General features: G+C 41.7%; 1 protein-coding gene across 2 annotated transcripts; it reads left to right on the top strand.

Annotated features, from left to right (window-relative positions):
* The first annotated feature begins 8534 nt into the window (after positions 1 to 8534).
* LOC116325495 (putative C-type lectin domain family 20 member A) lies at positions 8535 to 11066 on the top strand. 2 transcript variants are annotated; one of them, XM_039608933.1, is made up of 5 exons: positions 8535 to 8592; positions 8772 to 8894; positions 9083 to 9457; positions 9618 to 9962; positions 10233 to 11066. In XM_039608933.1, exons 2-5 carry the CDS (start codon positions 8825 to 8827, stop codon positions 10577 to 10579), a joined length of 1137 nt encoding a protein of 378 aa, XP_039464867.1. In that variant the 5' UTR covers positions 8535 to 8592; positions 8772 to 8824; the 3' UTR covers positions 10580 to 11066. The 2 variants fall into 2 exon arrangements, with proteins under 2 accessions (XP_039464867.1, XP_039464866.1); XM_039608932.1 differs by lacking the exon at positions 8535 to 8592 and adding an exon at positions 8607 to 8636 and having other exon boundaries at positions 8793 to 8894.
* The last annotated feature ends 5454 nt before the right edge of the window (positions 11067 to 16520 follow it).

Below are 16520 nucleotides of genomic sequence, written 5' to 3'. Positions count from 1 at the left end.
TGCTGAAAGCAGGAACAGTCAAATCTGCATGGTTCAGACTTCTCACGCTCACCTTCCATTCATTACATAAATGCAAAGGTCAAGTCTTTTTTAGTGTTACAGGAACTTTGTTTACATAAAATGGAAACTTTTTGCAGTGTAAACAGGAACACTTTGACTGACTCGGACACTGAGTCTAAACAGTTTCACTGATTCACACGGTGGGACAGCTGCTGGAGGCATCATCAGATGTCTCTGGCAGTACTCATTGTTAGAAACTGCTGCATATCAATACAGTTTAAAAGCCTTCACATTATTTGGCATTTGTGGGAACAGCGGGGTGATGTGTAGAGTGCATTCACAGTTTTTCTTCCTTCTTTTGGGCTTTTTTAAAGGATTTTGGCTGTTAAGGAAAATGAACTAAGCATTGCTGACAAACTGAATTAAATGATGATAAAACAATCACTTATGTGGGCGATGTTTGAAACATCACATTTGATACAGAAATGTTTTAAAATACTGTTTGTGAGCTAAACAGATGGGATAAAATGACAATTTTCTTTTTTTTCTTTGCCTGACCCGTTTGATTCTTTAACCATCAGAATTGTTGATGGTTAAAGAACAAAGATAGTCAACACATTTTCTTTACCAAGTGGATCATCACAGCCTTGCCATACTGGTCCATTTGATCGACCTTTGATGTTATTATTTATTTATTTATTTTATTTTATTTTCAGTCTTTATAGATGGGACAGATATGGCGGCGTATGAAATGACAATTCTGCGGTAGCATCACAAAAATCCTAAATAAAGGATTACAAATGCTTTTAAACATGCAGTGCTGAGCTTTACAGGAAGTCCAGAATAATATTTAAAGGGACAGCAGCAACAAATGTAACTATGCAAGAAGGAGGCCATTATAAACAAGCTAAATTCTTAACTGAAAAACTCTTTATCCCCTGTTTACTTTTCCATGCCTATCATGTTACCACGGCAACCTTAAATGTGTTATGGGGGATTTTGTGTGATAAACCATCACTAAGCATCCCAGGATTGTGAAGCAGAAGGAAAATTATCCATGGTGTTCAAAAGTTTTTACAAATAAATATCTGAAATGAGTGTGATGCATTTGTATTCAGCCCCCTTCGCTCTGCATAAGGCGGTCTTCTCAGACCAAACTAAACTTGCTTTGGTTTAGACCAGGCTTCTATTTATTGCCACCCGTTGGACCAAAATGCAGCTGCTCGTCTGCTGTCTGAGCATATTAACCCAGTTTGGGCCTCTGTACATGGCTTCCTGCTCCTTACAGGATCCAATCTAAGATTTTACTTTGTTTTTAAATCACTCAACAGCCGAGCCCCTGCTGACCTGTTGAGCTCCTATTTATTTATGCTTCAGAAAGAACCATGAGGTGCAGTTTAAAACTAACCTTAACTATTCCACGGTCTAAACTTAAATCTCGTGGTGACAGAGCGGACCTCCCAGACTCTGGAATAGTCTGCCTCTAAATATTAGATCTGCACAAATGCTGGAACATTTTAAATTGTTACTAAAGACACATTTTTATGACTTTTAACACACATTGACTAAAACGTTTTGGTTTTAACAGCCTTAGTTGTTGTTGTTGATTTTATTTATTTGTTTTTCTATATTCTATGGCATCATTGTTGTGCAATTTATTTATTTTAGCATTCTACACTGTTAAGCACTTTGTGCAGGATGGAGTGTTTGGAAATAAACACTAAGAGTAGTTGAAAAACCTAATATTCCACAGGAACGTGAACACATCATCCCCACAGTGAGGCATGGTGGTGCCAGCATTTCCTCAGCAGGGATGATGGATGGAGCTAAATATCCTGAAAACAAACCTATTAGTGTCATGAACCTTCATGAACCTATGGCTCACACAAAGAGTGTACCAAAATGCAGACTCAAGCATGCAGATAAACTATATGCAAGACTTTATTTTACAAAAAAAAAAAAAAAAAACAACAACATAGGGATTGTGGTTTTGAGTGGAGAGCAGAAACCAGAATGAAAGGTGGTTTCCATTGTGAGATGGATCTCAGAAAGGGAATAATAGTAATAATAGAATAATAATAATAATAATTCGTATGTCGGAGATGGTGTTTTTTTACTTGGAGGTCCAGGTCGGACGGCCCTGGGGAGGTTGTCCGTGGGAATGTTACCAGCATGTCCAGAATTGTCAGGGCAGGCAGGCAAGGAGGTAAGATGGAAGAATGAAGAATGACTCATCTACAATCATTAGCAAGAGAGCTTCTTAAACTGGTGCTGCCTGCTGCTCTTCACCAGCTCGTTCTGCTGTTCACACCTAAGCTTCTCATAACCACCGACTGAACTCACCTACTGCCGTGATCCCTGTCACCAGTGGAAAAACCTAGCAACTCACAAGGACCATGACAGTTAGAGGCTGGGGTGGAGGTTCACCTTCCAATGGATAAATGACCCTAAACATAGAGCTAGAATTACAATGGAGTGGTTTCAGATCAGAGTGTATTCATGTGTTAGAACAAAGTCCAGATTATAATACTGCTGAAAATTTATGGCAAGACCAATGCTCTCCATCTGATCTGGCTGAACTGCAAAGATTCTGCAAAGAAGAACGGGCAGAAACTTCAGTCTGTAGCTCTGAAAAGCTGGAAGACAAACCACAAAGACCTGCTGTCACGGTCCTGGGTCAGTGAGCCGGGTTTCTGTTTTGGACTGTCAGTAAATGATATTCAAAGTTGGGTTAGATTCTCTGAGTGGTTTATGTCTGGTTTTCTTGTACTTATGAGTTCTTATGAGATTGTTTAGTTTCTGTATAGTTTGTAGCTCTGAGGTTCTCAGTTCTTCTTTTATCATGTTTACAGTGCTAAAAGTATCCTTCAGTTCTTAGTGATCATAGTTTGTCAATTTGCATATTAATGGTCATAAACTGACTAGAGTTGGACCCGATATTACGTATCAGTACTGTCTGATCCTGACCTAAATTACTGGATTACTGGAAATAAAAAATGTAATCTGATCTATTAACTATCACAAATTATTATCTCCCCAGAGAACTCACTTCTATCATACTCATTGCAGTGTATATCCCCGTGATGGTAATGCTAGGTGGCCAACCTTCCAAGGGAAAATCATCAAAGACCCCAGTCACCCATCACATGGACTCTTCACCCTCCTGCCCTCTGGGAGGCGCTACAGGAGCCTCCGGACTAAGATCACCAGGTACCAGCACAGCTTTTTCCTTACAGCTGTCAGACTCCTGAACTCTGCCTTCTGACATCTGACTCACATTAAACTCATGGACTGAACATACACACACCCACAACCACCTACATACACACAAAATGGAAAAAAACAATGGACAACTGTACATTGAGCTGTTAGCTGTTAGCCGTTAGCATGCGTCCGTACTACCTGCCCCGGGAATTCTCGCATGTTATCGCGATAACAGCGTATGTCCCCCCCTCGGCCAACGCGGATGCAGCCTGTGACTCTCTCCACTCTGTGGTCAGCAGACTGCAAACACAATCTCCGAGAGCCCTTCTCATAATATCAGGGGACTTCAATCATGCCTCACTGGACTCCACACTGCCCACCTTCACCCAGTATGTGACCTGCCCAACCAGAGACAATAAAACACTGGACTTACTGTATGCCAATGCAGAAGAGGCATACAGTTCATCACCCCTCCCTCCCCTGGGCAGATCTGATCATAACCTGGTGCACCTTGTCCCTGTGTATGAGCCCTTAGTGCGCAGGGAGCCACCAGCCACCCGCACAGTGCAGAGATGGTTGGAGGAGAGCGAGGAGGCTCTTAAGGATTGTTTTGAGTCGACTGTGTGGGAGGTGATCTGTGACGACCACGGAGAGGACATCGACAGCCTTACTACATGCATTACTGACTATATTAATTTCTGTGTTAATAACACCGTACCTACCAGGACTGTACGGTGTTTCTCCAACAACAAACCTTGGATTACCCCAGAAATTAAAGCTGTCCTCAAGCAGAAGAGGAGGGCCTTCAAATCCAAAGACAAAGAGGAGTTGAAAAGGGTGCAGAGAGAGTTGAGGGGACTGATAAGGAATGGGAAGGACAGCTACAGGCAAAAGATGGAGAACCAGCTTCAGCAAAATAACGTTGGTGAAGTCTGGAGAGGCCTCAGAACCATCTCAGGCCACAAACATCAGAACTCTCTGCCTGGGAGGGATGTGAGGTGGGCAAATGAACTGAATCATTTCTTCAACAGATTTGATTCAGCCATGAGGCAGTCTCCAACATCGGCTGCAGACTCACCCACCCCCACTGCTGCTGTTCCACCTCTGACACCTCAGACACTTCACACCTCCTCTATTCACCCTGCTCACCCCTCCCCACCCCCAACAACAGCATCCAATACACACTCAACACAAGGCTCCAGCCTGTCTCTCTCAACCACCCGGGTTAGGAGGGAACTGAGGAGGATTAAAGCCAAGAAGGCAGCGGGTCCAGATGGCATCAGCTCGAGGGTCGTCAGGTCCTGCGCGGACCAACTGTGTGGTGTGATGGAGCACCTCTTCAACCTGAGCCTGAGGCTGGGACGAGTCCCACAGCTCTGGAAAACCTCCTGTGTTGTACCAGTGCCAAAGACTTCACGGCCCAAGGACCTCAACAGCTACAGGCCGGTGGCTCTGACATCCCACCTGATGAAGACCCTGGAGCGGCTGGTCCTGGCTCAACTTCGGCACCTGGTGAGCTCATCACTGGACCCACTTCAGTTTGCCTACCAGCCTGGCATTGGAGCGGATGATGCCGTCATTCACCTCCTACATCGTTCCCTCGCTCACCTGGAGACTGCTGGGAGCACTGTGAGAATCATGTTCTTTGATTTCTCCAGTGCCTTCAACACTATTCTTCCCTCGGTTCTGAAGGACAAGCTGGAGAACTCTGGAGTGGACCATCACCTCACTACCTGGATTTTGGACTACCTCACCGACCGACCACAGTATGTGAGGACTCAGGGCTGTGTGTCGGACAGGGTCGCCTGCAGTCACGGGGCCCCACAGGGAACGGTTCTGGCTCCGTTCCTCTTCACCATCTACACTGCAGACTTCTCCCACAACTCCACCCAGTGCTTCCTGCAGAAGTTCTCTGATGACTCTGCAATAGTCGGCCTCATCACTGATGGGGACGACAAGGAGTACAGAGGACTGACTAAAGACTTTGTGGACTGGTGCCAGCTGAACTACCTCCAGATCAATGCCAGTAAAACCAAGGAGCTGGTGGTAGACTTCTGCAGGCACAAGCATCCTCCACTGCAACCACTGAACATCCAAGGTATGGACATTGAGACTGTGGACAGCTACAGGTACCTTGGTGTTCATCTGAACAACAAACTGGACTGGACTCATAATTCAGACGCCCTCTACAGGAAAGGGCAGAGCAGGCTGTTCCTGCTGCGGAGACTCAGGTCGTTTGGAGTGGAGGGCCCACCCTGAAGACCTTCTATGACTCTGTGGTGACCTCAGCCATCTTTTATGGTGTGGTCTGCTGGGCGCGCAACATCTCCGCCGGGGACAGGAAGAGACTGAACAGGCTGATCCGAAGGGCCAGCTCTGTTCTAGGATGCCCTCTGGACCCAGTGGAGGTGGTGAGTGACAGGAGAATGGTGGCTAAGCTGTCATCCCTGTTGGACAACATCTCCCACCCCATGCATGAGACTCTGACAGCACTGAGCAGCTCCTTCAGTGGGAGACTGCGGCACCCACGGTGTGGGACGGAGAGATTTCGCAGGTCTTTCCTCCCCACTGCTGTCAGACTCCACAATAAAGACTTTAACTGATCAAACACACACATCCACAAATGTGCAATAACACTAATGTGCAATAATCTTTTCTGGCATCGTTGTATTTTTACTCAATTGTATATAGCATTTGTATTCTATTTTTATCTCATTGTATATTTTATTCTATTTTATTCTACTGTATATAGTATTTTATTTTATTCTATTCTGTACAGTTGTGTACTGTATTTATTCTTATTTTATTTTATTCTAATTTTTGCTCCATAACTTTTGCACTGTCCACTTCCTGCTGTGACAAAACAAATTTCCCACGTGTGGGACTAATAAAGGTTATCTTACCTTATCTTATCTTATCTTATCTTACCCTCATACACACAATAATAACATGGACTGAACCACCACTCATAACCACTAGCACTTTATATAGCCTCTGTAGAAATTATCCACATATCTCACTCATCTTAACTGCACTACTGTAAATGCTGTATAGACAATCATTCTTTAAAATAAGATAATTACAATTCTAAAACAGTTTACAACTGTTTATAACTTGCATAGTTCATATTTCTGTATGGTTTTCTTATTTATATCCTTTTCATAGCCTGTACATACTTATAGTTATAGCATATTCATAACATACCTTCATACCGTGTACATTGTAACATACCCACAATAGACCCATATTTTGTACCCTCATACCCATAACAGACCCATTTCTGTAATATTTCTATATATCTATATTACTGCTAATGTATATATTGTAATATATCTATGTCATAGCTAAAGCACTTCTGGATGGATGCAAACTGCATTTCGTTGCCTTGTACTTGTGACATGTGCAATGACAATAAAGTTGAATTCTATTCTATTCTATTCTATTCTAAAAGCACCTCACAAAACTTACAACATGGGATAACTCAGCTTATAACCTAAGGACGTTGGGGCAGTATGTGTCACGTGATAGAGTGGCTGTGGTGTACGAGGCCTGTCGGCGGTCTGGTTGAGTATTTGGAGCCTAGTTACGTGCTTCCAAACCGTCATTTCATCTCAGAGAAAACTATCCCAGAGGAGTAAAGCAAGTGTGTAAGTTCATCTCTGAATGTTTGTAAAGCATTCCCATGTTAAGCTTAACAACCGATATATGGAGCGCCTGCCTCATTTTCTCTCCCCCTCCCTCTCCTGTCACTATGAAACTGATCAATGATCAGCTGATCAGCTTTTCTCTCTTGCTTATCACCCACTTTGCGCCAGAAAGAAGAAACCAGTGGATAAACAACAGCAGCAGGTTTGATCAGCTGTTGTTAGAATCGATTTAATATTAATTTCTAGTATCAGCTGATGTTTGCTGGAGCCACAGCTGTAAAGCTGCTGGTCATGATATCGGTTTGGTTATCTGGTGAGAGGGAAACATGAAGATGAAACCAGGAGATGTCCTTACTGAATCATCAGAGCTGAACAGGTGATGGAGAAACAGGTTTACCTTTTAGGTGACATGAATGAGTTGAAGGGAAGTTATGAACTGTTTCTGAGAGACAAATAACACCAGGATCCTTTTCTATGGAGCTGACAGCTGGTAACTGTGCAGGGGCGGATCTAGCGAAGTTTTGCCAGGGGGCCAGGTAGGGTATTAACAGGGAGAGGGGGGTATTTGATGTACAATGTATAGAAGTCCATTACTGTATATAGTAACTATTAAGTCTAATGTATACACTAGTAAGCTATAGAACTTTTTCCTTTGGGAAGGTACCATCTGAGCAGTCTGCAATTCTGTTGAAGAAACATGTTGAATCAAATTAATTATTCTAGAAAAATAATTGATTTCTGTGCAGTTGTTTTACACGTGCATTAAATTAAACTTGGTTACGTTTATTAACCATCATGAGGCGGAGGGTGGGGCGTGGTTTCCTAATATTTTTGCTAGGAGTTGTCAACCCTCTTAGTTAGTATTAATGGTATCGGTATCGGACATAAAAAAAAAAAAGTGGTACCATGCCATCTCTAAAACTGACCTCACAGCTCATTGTTCAATCAGTGGGCTGGTTTCAGTCATATAAATGTATTGTTTATAAGGTTGAGGAAACCTGCAGACAGCTGAGACTGAAGAAGTCACTTGGATGGGTGATGAAACATTTCTCCTGTTTCTCTTCAGACAGAAAGGCCCACAAACAAACAACAACTAAAAGCTGCTGCGTTAAAGACCTGGCAGAGCACTAAAAGGAGGAAACCCAGCATCCCAGTGATGTCCATTGTTCATGACTCCGGGTGATCATTTGGCACACCCTGGACATGTCACCAGTCTGTTACAGGACTGACACATAGACAGAGACCACCATTCATGTTCACATTCACATATGTCTGCAATTTAGATTTTCCAACTAACCAGTACACCCAGTAATATAAAGTAAGAAGGAAAAGGTTGATAATTTAAATATTTCTTCACAATTTACTGGAAACAACCAAACATGATATTCACATCCCCTTCCCATGCACGAGTAGGTACTGGTGTTTAAAACCTGAGATGTAAAATCGAGTCGTAGCTTCTGTCACAGCTCTCTCCTGCACCACAAACAGTAGGAAGTTATATTTAGATATTATATTTACACTTCCTCTTTCATCTTAATAGACCGTTCAAAGTTCAGTGGTTTCTTTTTCCATAATGAAATATAAACATGTCCTTTTATAACCCATATCTACACTGTGTCTTTGTGTCAGGGGGGAAATTTGTATCTTAATATTGAAATACTGAGTACATAGAGAGTGTGTGTTAGTACAGATGGTTATTTACTGCAGAGCTGTCTGCATGAACACCAGAGAAGAACCAGATGTGAGTTTCAAACCTGCAGGCTCATTTCATGTCTGTGTACAGAGGTGCTGTGTGGACCACATTTGAACTATTGCTTTTTTCTTCATGGACAATTTTAAACAGATGATCATTTATTAAGAATAATCATATGTTTATTATAGCAGTGTGTGATAAACTAGATATCTGTGTTTAATATAAAGTGCTGCGTGTCCATCAAACAGTGAAGAGCTGCTGGATTCATTGTTTCCTCCAAATGAAAGAAAAGTCATTTTCATGTGACAGAGCGACGATGCAGTGGAGTCTGTTTCTGCTTCTTCTGATGGGTGAGTGATCATTTTACCAGGGCTCCTGATTGTTTCCACCTAAAATCCTTTAGTTTGATCAGGACTCATTAAACAAATGAACTCTTACTGAGAAAATCAAGGATTCACCTGTAAACTGGACAGTTTGATGGGAACATGAGTTTCCTGCTTGTATCAGCAGATATTCAACAGTATTTCTTCTGTTTTAGGTCAGTGTGTCTTCATCACATGTCAGCTGTATGAGTACCACTTTATTAAAGAAGAGATGAGCTGGGATGCAGCACGGGCATACTGCAGAGAGAACTACACAGACCTGGCCAAAGTGTTTGACCTGACAGACATGAGAAGACTTCAAGACTCTGCACAGAGTCAAACAGAAGCCTGGATTGGACTGTACAGCGAGCCAGGAAAACACAACAGGAGGTGGCACTGGTCTCTGCCGCGGGAGGAATACACTGAAAATAAGACCTGTTGGGGAAATATAGAGCCAAATAATTCTGAATACCCTGAGAACTGTGTGAAGACAAATGCGGCGTGGGCAGATTATCCATGTACCCACACATTTCAGTTCATCTGCTATAACAGTGAGAATTTGTGGACAGTAATATAATAAAACAATATTTAATAATGTTATAATCTAGTTTATAATCTGTGTTATATCATATGTTCCTGAAAGAGACAGTTTGAAGAATGAAACAAATTAGTTGATAAAAATGTTTTTGTGTTTTTCTGTTAATTTGACAGAAACAATGAAAGACAACAAAACCTTTCATTTGAATCATAAGTCTATGACCTGGACTCAGGCTCAGAGCTACTGCAGACAGCATCACACCGACCTGGCCAGTGGACTCAATCAGATATACAGTGAAGAGTTTAAGAAGCTGCAGGACTCTACAGCTTTGTGGATCGGCCTGTTCAGAGACAGCTGGAGGTGGTCAGATGGGAGTAACTTCTTTTTCAGATACTGGGACATGGACTCATTTAATGATGGACTAAACAACAGGACATGTGCTACGACTCTGTTAGAGAGATCAGGAAGATGGAGCTCTGCTGGATGTGACCAAAGAAAGCCTTTCTTCTGCTATGATGGTGAGTTTACACAGATTTATCTCAGCTGTTTGTCCAATAGATGAACCGCTGGAATCACTGAGAGGATTTATTTCTGCATGCATGTATGAACTTCTGTCAGAGGTGAAGATGTTTAGCTGATGGTTGGAACAGTGATTTCTCTTTGGAGCGGCTGATTCGTCTGAAGAATAACTGAACTGTTTTTTTTTTTTTTGTTCTTCCTGTGAAACTAGACCAAACATCCAGAGACTAGATTTAACTGATTTTATGTTTTCTCTGATTTTGTGGCAGATAAACTGATTCTGATCAGGGAAAACAAAACCTGGGAGGAAGCCTTGAATTACTGCAGACAGAAACACCATGACCTGGTTTCCATCTCCAACCCTCATGATCAGCGATGGGTCCAGGAAAGAGCCAAAAACGCCTCGACTCCTTTCGTGTGGCTGGGACTGCGCTACTCCTGCACTCTGGATTTATGGTTCTGGGTCAATGACAACCTACTGTGCTATGAGAGGTGGGCTTCAGGGGGAAAGACTGAAGACTTTGACATGTCTGCAGCTATGACCACAGGAGGGCAGCACGAGTGGGTCAGTCAGAGGAAAAATAAGACATTTAATTTTATTTGTTTAAAACACTAAATTTTAAAAGTAAAGTCACTTCTTAGTGGGACATGCAGAGTTTCTGGGGTGAACTCTGTGTTTCTGCTCAGTGTTTACAGTCTCTGGGTTTGAAATGGGAGAAAAATGACCAACAGATTATTACCTGCAGGTTAGATATTTGCAGAGAGCAGTCTGTGTTTCATTTCCTCTCCTTTACCAGAGTCAGGAGCATCTTGGTTTCTTCCTTCATTGTTGCTGGATTGGTTCATTATTAAACTGTAGCAGGATATTTGTTTTGATTTAGAATAGAATAGCTTTTTATTGTCACTGTTACAAGAACAGTGAAAGGCAGTTTGGCATCTCTCCATATGTGTGGAGTACACAATAGCGAATGTATTTACACAATAATTGTTCAGATATGGTGATGGTTTTAATGTTTCTGCTTCATGTGCTGTAAATCTTTGTATCACACCATTGTATCCTCAGCTTGAATTACAAAGCCTGTCACTAAAAGCAGGTAAAACCATGTTTGTGTTTCCATATGAGCTCTATAATCTGATCATGTGTTCATGAAGACAAATAAACCACTGTGTAACTGCAAGAATCTAAATGACTTTTACACCTTAATTTAACCAAGTCTGTCACTGTTACAGCTTTCACAAGAGCTAATACAAACAGCGCCTCCTAATGATGACACCAGTTAACAGCAAAGTCAACATGATGCATTTCTACAGCTGGTTTCAAGACAGTTAAAGCAAATACCACAACTACCTGGATTTACAGGTACACACTACATACATCATAGTATATTATATTAACTGCAGCTAATGCTTTCCGTGTGGCATTACATAGTTAATGTAATGGTGAAATGTATCTGCTGTGTTGAGCACAGGGGGCGTGTCCAAATGAAACCTGTGTTGAGGCCCAAAGAGGCCCATAGACCAAAGCCAAATGAGGCCTTGTTTCTTTGAAATGATGTCACTGCCTCATTATGTGATTTGAGCTGTTGAAAAGACACAGATCTATGTATGACGTGATTTTGGGAACTTCACGAGCGTGCATGGCCATTGGAGGCACATTATGGAAACACCAAAAAGGCAAAAAACATCAGTAGTTTGGAAAATTTTGACGTGCTGCCGCCCGGTAATAACATAAGTCCTAAATCAGTCTCATAGAGCTTTGTTAGTTAGGAGTGTGTATGTGACTTCGGACCTCATATGTTCTGCAATTGATAAATCATTATGTTTACATGTCATTCGCACTGCGCAAAGTCACGTCGGAGTAACATCTTTTAAAAGTTCATTTTGGACTCCCAATTTTGGTCCACTAAAGGTTTATTTTGTAACACCGGTCAACGTCTTTCTTTTTTTTTAATGTCTGTGATGATGTGTTGAAGTGAGCAGCTGCTCGCTGGATGTGGAGAAGAAACGTCTTGAGCTTCTCACAGACAGTTTTTTAAAATATGAACATCCACAGAGACTGTCGAGGAGATAGTCCAGTTCATACACACTGGCACAAACTTCCAGTCACCGATTGTTAGGTTTTTGTAATGTTGATTGTCATTTATGCTTAGAAATATTTATGCCACATGCTTAGAAGTACATAATCGATTGTGTAATGATAGGAGGTTTGATCCTTAGTAGTCTGCAGAGACACGTTGTGTGCATTCCAGAGCACTCTGGGAGCGTGGGAGAGGCCGTACCTTGTCTTATTGTTTTATGGTATAGGAGGACACCTTCTCTGTATCTGGTTAAGCATAAGAGCCTTTTGTTTAGATGGACCGCTAGACTCCTGGCACCAGCTTTGGGGAGTCTTCAAGGGGTCACATCTTGACCCCACACATATACACACATAGACACACACACAAGGTATTCTTTGTTCACATGTATACCTATGTAAGATGTCATATGTTAATGTACCTATGCATATTCATGTAACCACAATAAAGAGCAGTGTTACGGGGGAGCGGACGAGAGCAACTGGGGTCAAGCGAAGGAACGGCGCCTTTCCAGTTCTCTCCCGTGCACGTGAAACATAAAGAATGTTGCCTACTCGTGTCTTGCTTGCTGTGTAATTACATTGCCTTCAACGTTCCAGCGAATAGGTTCAAGCTCCAAACCTATCACAGATCACAACCACAGTCACTTCCTCTCAGAAGCATTTCACAATAAAAAAGGAAACTTGTAAAAATGAACCATACATAATGCAAATGCTTGTTTACACTTGTTAAACACTCCTTTTAAAAGGCATTTAAAAATTTGTCTGAATACTTTAAACATTATTATTTTACATTTTAACATGGTTTCAATGTTTTTACTATTTCAACACATTTAAATCAATCACATTTTTAATCTGGTTACAAACAAATAAGGTGATTAAGTGAAATAAATAAACAAGTTAAATAAAAACAGGAACACACACTGAAAAAATCAATAGGCTAACACATAGCAGATCGTGTGTGTTTATAAATAATCTGTATTCTCATGAGTCACTGATATTTGTAAGAAAAAAAAAGAAAAAAGAATTACTTATTAATCATGTAAATTTCCTGCACCTTTCATAGACGTCCAATTAACATCTAAAAATTACCCAGTTCAAAGTTCAAATGTTGAACGTCATGTTGCCGTCCAGGTTGGGTCATGGTTGGACGCCGTATAAATGTCCACACCTGGTCATGAAAGGATGGACTCAATATAGACATGATGTGGGCATGGATGACTGTAGGCACACGAAGCACAAGGTTAACACAGGTAAAAGGTTGACAAAAGCAAAACATGAAGGCCGATGTTCCACCATAAGGCAGCTGATGGTCTCTCTGATTGGACATCTTCAATGTGGACAATCCCCAGTCTTTGAATCAGGAGCAAATGCACCAGAAAAAGTAGAAAAATAAGTATGATAACAATAAAAAACACAAAGGTTTAAAAATTTAAAAGATAAAAACACTAACCTCCGTGCTTCAGTTCTCATTTACTACCAGGCCGATTTTTTGTCCCAGTCCAGCCCTGGGACACACTGCACACCAAAATGAGAAATGCCAGGTTTTCAGCCAATGGCTCTTTGTGGATCAACATGTCGGAGAAAGATGCTCTTCTATTGCTGTCAGGCTGCATTACCTTTAGCACTGTTCGTAGATCCGACTAAAGAAATGGCAACAAACAATGTGTTTTTGTGACAGACTGCTTTTTGTGCCTTATTTATGTTTGAATGGTTCATAGGTCAAAGTTCAATGGCTTAACAAAAACATTCCTATGAAAATGGTCAGGTACAAGGTAGAGTTGGATGCCTCGAGACCACTTTTACGTGGTCTTGGTCTTGTCTTGGTCTCGACGGACTTTGGTCTCGGTCTTGTCTTGGTCTCGCTGTCTCCGTCTTGCTTTCTCAGATCAGTGTTGCCAACTCCTCAGTAAGGAAAATTGCTATTGGCTGTCCTAAAAGTCGCTAGAAGTAGCTAAATGATGTCATCGCCTAATTTGCATAATTGGTCATGCTTGTAAACTACGCTGTAGGAGAGAGAAATAAGTGAGTAAAAAACATCCTAAATGCATTTAGGCATTTATATTTACAAGTTACATTTCTTTTAGCAATTGTTGTTTTAATATCGTAATTCCCACCCCAGCAAAAGTGACCCAAAATAGGCACTCTGCCGGAGTTACTTTTTTTTTTTTTTTCCTTTTTCAAGTAGTTTTAAACCACACAAGAATAAGGCTAAAAGAATCTCCAAAAGTTGAATCTGTTCATCTGGACGTGGCGTTTTGTGGGAGAAACGTTTCGTCACTCATCCAAGTGACTTCTTCAGTCTCAGCTGACTGCAGGTTTCCCCAACCTTTATAAACAGTACATTTGCATAATGACTGAAACCAGCCCACTGAAGGAACAATGGGCTGTGAGGTCAGTTCCTTAATCATAATTATGCAAATTCTCATGAAAATTCTTATAAAACAGGAACATTTTAAACCATAATGTTGTTAACAAACTACATTAGCAATCTAAATGGACCAAAAACAGACAGTAGAAATAAACAGTGGCAATGCGACTGGCTTAAGTCCATATCGGATGTACACGATGGAGAAAGCTCTGCAAGAACATCCGATTTCTAAGTTTGCTTTTTACCACACTCATCTGGCTGAATACTCTCTCAACTTCAACATTTAAATGGGGCAAGGACAACACAGACACAGCAGCCATTGCAAGTTCTTGAAATGGGTTGATATCAGCTCCCTGTACTTCCAAATCTCACTCCAGAAGTCCATTGTGTTTTTTGTCTCATTCCATTTACTAAGATGGATGGTGCGCCATTGGTGGACAATCTTATCTATCGCTTCAGGGGAGAAGCCAAGGAGTTTATCAATTTTTTCTATTTCTCCAGGGCTCGTGTTGTGCTTTAGAGTTTGCTCCACATTGAAAACTGACATGTACTGCAATGCTTCAGTATTGTCCAGCAGTCTCACCCTCAACTCATTAGTGCGGGATATGGTAAAGGCTAACACCGCTTTTCTTTTTTTCATCCTCAGGCGCAAGGTGCAACACAGCTGCTTTTGACTCAAAAAGGTAACCAAGGTATGGTTTGGAACTGATGTATCCCTCTACTGGCTCTTTGAGTACATCAACATTTGCCAGTGGATTCAGCACCCTGCTGCTCACAGACTTGATTAGGCTAACCAAGCTGTAAAGTAGTTTAAGAGGATCTACATGTTCTCCTTCAAAAGCTTTGAAGGCGGTCTGTACGTCTCCCAGTGCTGACTTCAGAAAAGTCATGTACAAGATATTTTGAGGGTCATTGTACATGGAGTATAAAACTTCAGCCATGTAGCAGTGTTCACTGGACTTGGTCACTGCAAAATGCAGCCTAAGCTCATCCCCCTGGTCCAAAATGCGTGAAACCACAGGTTCAATGGAGAGCCAGCATGTAGCACACACCTTGGTTATCTGTAAAGGTTTCTCCCCACAGTTGATAGTCTCATAAATGGCCTTGTAGGCCTCCCTGCGCTTTGCAGACACTGAAAACCAGTTATAAGTCTCTCGTACCAAGTACTCCACACTACGGGGTATGGTGTCATAGGAAGCATGACTTACAGCAAGCTGCAGAGAGTGGCATACACAGCGAATAAGAACAAGATCTTTGAGGCCATACTCCTCCTTCAGCACTTTATGGACCCCATTGTTAATCCCTGTCATCACAGATGCATTGTCGGTTCCTATCCCCAAGAGATTGTCTTTTTTAAGACAACACTTCTCAAGGAAACCCACAACAACACGAGCTATAGATCTGGCATCTCCTCCCTCCAACTCAACAAGCCCTAGAAAAGTGGACACAATTGTCTGCTTGGTGTCACTAAAGTACCTTATGACAACCCCGAGATATTTAGAAACACTTATATCTGTGGACTCATCGAGAAACGCTGATCACATCTGCAACCGACTTTTTCAGAAAGTATGGTGCCAGAACACCATTAATCATTTCTGTGCAGTTTGTCCTGTGCATTTTGAAATGGGTGGCAGCAGTGGAGTCTGAGAAAGCAGCTCTACATGCCTCTCCAATATGATCACATGCCAGCATGGAACTGTGTTCAGCGATAGCTAATGCCATGGTGGCTTTGGCCTTTTTTGAAGAGTCTGTTTTTTCAGTAAGAAACTGCAGTTTCATTTGGGTGGAACTGTTATAATGCTTTGCCTTTGGAGTATGTTTTTGTGTTAGCATGTGTTTTTTCACATCACTCAGTTTGGCATAGAAATCCACCTTGCAATACAGGCAGTATGCATGTGTATCATCTCCAATAAACTGCTTCAACCAGCCCTTAATTTCAAGGTTTGATTCCCACTCTTTCCTGTATTTTTGAGTGTACAGTTTAGACTGAGACATGACGAGCTAGCTAGCTAGATGTTTAGCTTATGTCACAGAGAGGCACACACACGATAGAGGAAATGAGCAAGTGGCTATGTTGGAATGATGTTTTAGTGCACTGATTTATTCTAGACA

The sequence above is a fragment of the Oreochromis aureus genome, linkage group 3 (assembly GCF_013358895.1).
Source record: "Oreochromis aureus strain Israel breed Guangdong linkage group 3, ZZ_aureus, whole genome shotgun sequence".
NCBI lineage: Eukaryota > Metazoa > Chordata > Actinopteri > Cichliformes > Cichlidae > Oreochromis > Oreochromis aureus.
The sequence above is the reverse complement of the archived record's forward strand: the minus strand, read 5'-3'. Positions and strand labels throughout refer to the sequence as shown.